The sequence below is a fragment of the Hevea brasiliensis genome, chromosome 18, assembly GCF_030052815.1.
Source record: "Hevea brasiliensis isolate MT/VB/25A 57/8 chromosome 18, ASM3005281v1, whole genome shotgun sequence".
Classification (NCBI taxonomy): Eukaryota; Viridiplantae; Streptophyta; class Magnoliopsida; order Malpighiales; family Euphorbiaceae; genus Hevea; species Hevea brasiliensis.
In genome coordinates, this window is record NC_079510.1 from 41,411,817 (window position 1) to 41,416,262 (window position 4,446).

A 4,446-nucleotide genomic window follows, 5' to 3' on the forward strand; every position below is an offset into this window, starting at 1 on the left:
TGTAATGTGGATTATAGAATTGAAAATTTCGGGTGAGGCACACAGCTTAAACAAGAACAGAGGACTTTTCAATTGGCATTTTAAGAAATCTCGACATTTTTTTAGTGCAAAAGGATACGTTATCATTATGATAACCTCAATAATTATAATAACAATCAAGCTCACAAAAGGCACATTTGTCCTCAACCTATTACCTGCATTAAAGTTGCATACTAACAAACATGAATTTAGTAATTTTGCAAATAACAAAAGAACAAAAAAGAAAAAAGATATTTGAAGACAAATGATAAAAATGTATGTCTCAATTAGAAAAAATCTCAATATTTGAGGTTTCTTTGTTCTCTTTTGAAAAAAAAAAATTAATAAAAGGAATAAACAAATTGTAAACAAGTGTCACTATTTATTAAAAAAATGTCATTGTTTTCCCTATATGAATCAACAAGAAATAGATGACGTGAATTGATCTCATTGAATAATGGGTGTGCTGGATGGGAGGCTGTCTAGTGTTGCTTGGCGTTTTGCCTGCCAGCCGCCGACCAAAGTGGACTATGGAAACTAAGAGCGAGAGCTTCGTTTGTTTAATTTTTCGTTTTCCTATCTTCTAAAGAATGGAAGGCCTAGGCCTAAGCCCAGATTCCAAAAGCGAACAAATGGGGCCTACTGATCCCTAGAGGCTACACCTTCACCGCTCAGAGACAACAAGCCAGACAACTCCTTCACCCTCTACTCTATAGCTACTAGTGTGTACTAATCTGACCTCCCATCTCCTCTACATGGCTTGTTTGTACTTATGCAACACTTGGCTCCACACCTGTATGACCTCTGGACGATCCCTCAAGAAATGCCACAGGTTTAGAAAACTCAAAATTTAAGGAAATGGTCATAACTAGAATGCGGTATATCAAGTTTTTATGAGGGCACAAGAAGATTTTAGGGGCACAACAATTCACAACTTCTTAAATAATAAATATGAAAAGAAAGAGCAACATATTAAAATATTCTACCCAAAAATAAATGATAAGGTCTCCAGAATTTATGTTCACTTTCCTAACTCACTTTAGCATTTCCAAAGAAAACTGTCACCTTTGCATCAAAATTGCACGATCTGAACCACTTTTAGTATGCAAGTTAATCTCCTATGAACTACAAGTGAGTGATTTGCACCAATATCACCCTACAGATAAAAACTGGACAATCTTATTTTTTGTGAATATAAAGCTAATTACACGCGGATCCTGCAATGAGATTCTTGAAATTTCTTACCAGTGTCCAGAGACTGCACAGACTGCAAAGCAACTCCTAGAGGACCATCAGATTTCCAAACACATGTAATGCATCCCATATTCTCTCTTGTTAATTGGTATCCGTCAAATTGAATTTTATGTCATAAGATGCTTTGACTTTAAAACAAGTAGTAGTTCCATCATCCTCAGTTCTTATGATCTGTGTCCACTGAAGACAAAGCACCTGCCTTTCCAAAATGTTGCAAATTAAACAATGTTAAGACACTCTATCATCCTTGAAAACAAAATATCTTCAGGTAATATTCTATAAGACTCATGAATCTAACCTGTTTCACTGGTAATCTATCATAGAAAAATATTCGGTATTTCTTTCATTAGTCAATTGAGGTCACTTCAGCACAACTGCACAAGGTGGCTGTGGAACAATTATCCCGATTTCAAGACAGCTCTCTTGGTGTTTCCCCCACTAATGGAAATATAAATTGCCAAAAGTTATTGCTCCACTCACTGAAATAATTATGGATTTCTTTTCCATCTACAACATTGCAAAAATATCTTTTTATTAAAAAAGGGGTCTCATGGAAAATGATGATGCAAGCAACTAGTCTGCTAAGAATATTAGTTCCGGTCTCAGTGATAAGCATATTAAGGCAGCTGCAACTTAGTGTTAACTGTTAAGCATTAACACAATAAAACAATAGAGATAAATGGTCATTATGATTATCCATGGGTGATGGGTGTAATCAAGGTTGAGATGAAAGAGCATGAAAACTGCAAATGTAAAAGCAAGAGAGAAAGCAGGGCACATGATGCAAACCTTAAGATAGATAAAACAAGGATATCATTCATATCTTCTTAGTCTCTCTAAAGCTCATGCTCTTACGTTTCTCATTTAGTGCAAAACGTCTTGCCATAGAAGGATTGTATAACTTCCTCATGTGCTCTGACAGTTTGTGGATAGCTCGGAGATCACCAATCTCTGAAAGCTGCATCAGAAAGGAATCAAATATTTTATAGGACAATTTCATTCCCTTATTCACAACATCTTCTATCAGGAGACAGGCATCCTCTACTTTATTGCAACCAAAAAGTCCTTCAATCATCACAGAATATGTATCTATGTCCTGAGCACAGCCTCTCTTATACATCTCATGCCAGGTCTCAAATGCCCCATCAGGATCACCTATCCTGAAAAACATGGAAATCAGCATATTATAAGTCTGTACGCTAGGCAAACAACCCACCTCTATCATTCTTCCGTATAGCTTAAGTGCTTCAATACTCTTCCCATTTTCACAAAGGACCTTTAGAAAACAGTTGTAAGTAACTATATCAGGAGGATAACCTTTGTTTCCCATCTCTTGCAAAACTATATAAGCTTCATCAAGCTTTCCAGACAAACACATTCCTTCAATCAATTCTTTGTAAGTTGAAACATCAGGGAGGCAACCACTGTTTATCATATGCCCAAGAAGCTTAAAGCAATCATCCATTCTATCATTCTGGACAAGTGCCACAATCATGATTGCATAAGTTTTTGCAGTGGGGGCAGACAATGTCGAACCTTTTGTTCTCATAAACTCAAAAAGTTCAGCTGCTTCTGTCACCATCCCTGCTTTGCAGTATGCATCAATGGCAGTATTGTATGTAAAACTATCAGGGGTATGACCCAGTTGGATCATTTCCTCCAAAACCCTCATTCCTCTAGTTGGCTTCCTAACTCTACACCATCCAAAAAACAGTATATTGTATGTAGTAGCATCAGGCTTCACCCTGTTCTTCACCCTCTTATACATTGTTTCTGCGTCCTCAACTAGGCAACACTTGCACAGAGCATCTAATAGCAAGTTAAAAGCATTTATTTCTGGTTGTGTCTTCACCCTTATCCTCTTTTTCTTGGCAAATTTCTGAACATGCGTCAGGTACTTCTGCGTGTAGTTTCTCAAAATTGTCAACAAAACCTCAACAGGCACAACATTCTTGTTACTCCTCTTCATATAGTCCAGCATATCACAAACTATTCGAAACTGTTTCACCTTGTATTTTGTACTAGAGAGAATGTCAATCATTTCATTATAAGCAGAAGGCTCGTGGGCATAGTTTTGTTGGCGCCCTGCCCACATAAAGAATCTAAAAGCAATCTTTTCCTCAAAACGAAGCTTAAGGAGTACCTCAACAACCAAATCAGTGGTCAATTCTAAACCGAGTTGATCGAGGGCTTTCTCCATATCAATAGAGCCCTCCATAACAGTTGCATACACCTTGTTAACAACACTATCTCTAACATCATTTCTTTCCTCAGATTTTTGTTCCAAGAAAGCAAACAGAGAACCATAAGAGCGCACAGTAGTAGAACAAGTAACAATAACAGATGAACAACTTAAGGCAAGTAATGATTTGGGTAACAAATTTAAACAAGAACATCCAGGAAGCAGCATGCTTTTCGGAACATGAGATGGACCCACATTTCTGACGATAACACCATTAAACAATGCGATAAAAGAAGAAGAAGAAGAAGAAGAAGAAGAAGAAGAAGAAAGAAGATGATTTCTTTTGGGAGAAAATAAATATGCACAAACTCTCCTCATTATAATTAGACTTAAAACCTAGAAATTCTGAGAGGAAATAATCAATCACTATCGAGAAAAGTTGTAGATGAATTTGAGATAAGACATACAATTAGGAATAGCCGATGGGGCACGATAACGGCGTCGGAGATGCCTCTTAGCGGTTGATTTCAGTGAAGGATTGGCCGGAGGAACAGATGGTTAAATAGGGAGCTTGCTCGCTTAATGCTTTTGCCGTTTCCTCCCCGTGTTTTATTGCTATCCCACCACAGCATCTTTCTTAATAGTTCAATATTTTCCCACTTTTATGGGCCCATTCGTCGCCCAAACTCAGCCCATGGGCATCTCGTTGATGAAATTGGGCTATACTAGGGTTTTAACTTTTATGAATGAATATAGCCCAGTTCCATAATAAAAATTTACTATTTAAATCTTAATAATTCATCACTAATGAAATTTTATTACATGTGTTAAATAGTTTGTAACTCATAATTATTATATATAGCTTTTATTTATAGACTCTTAGACTTTGTTCGATAATATTAACTATTCTAGTAGCTGTTAATTATTTTAGATTATTAATTTTTTTTATTAACAGTTAGTGATTATCTATTTATATAATAATTTTAAAATAA

The 4,446-nt window shown here is 36.2% G+C and overlaps 1 protein-coding gene across 5 annotated transcripts; it reads right to left on the minus strand.

Annotated features, from left to right (window-relative positions):
* Positions 1-295: 295 nt before the first annotated feature.
* On the minus strand, positions 296-4,075 carry LOC110673106 (pentatricopeptide repeat-containing protein At1g73400, mitochondrial). Of its 5 annotated transcripts, none has more exons than XM_021836138.2 (4): positions 2,062-4,075; positions 1,571-1,779; positions 1,264-1,467; positions 296-822 (listed from the first exon to the last, which is right to left on the minus strand). In XM_021836138.2, exon 1 carries the CDS (start codon positions 3,830-3,832, stop codon positions 2,090-2,092), a length of 1,743 nt encoding a protein of 580 aa, XP_021691830.2. In that variant the 5' UTR covers positions 3,833-4,075; the 3' UTR covers positions 296-822; positions 1,264-1,467; positions 1,571-1,779; positions 2,062-2,089. The 5 variants fall into 5 exon arrangements, with proteins under 5 accessions (XP_021691830.2, XP_021691827.2, XP_021691826.2 ...); XM_021836135.2 differs by lacking the exon at positions 296-822 and adding an exon at positions 971-1,174; XM_021836134.2 differs by lacking the exon at positions 296-822 and having other exon boundaries at positions 971-1,467; positions 1,571-1,710.
* Positions 4,076-4,446: the final 371 nt, after the last annotated feature.

Coding starts and splice junctions, on each gene's coding strand:
- LOC110673106 (XM_021836138.2), bottom strand. CDS start 3,832: ATGAGGAGAGTTTGTGCATATTTATTTTCTCCCAAAAGAAATCATCTT.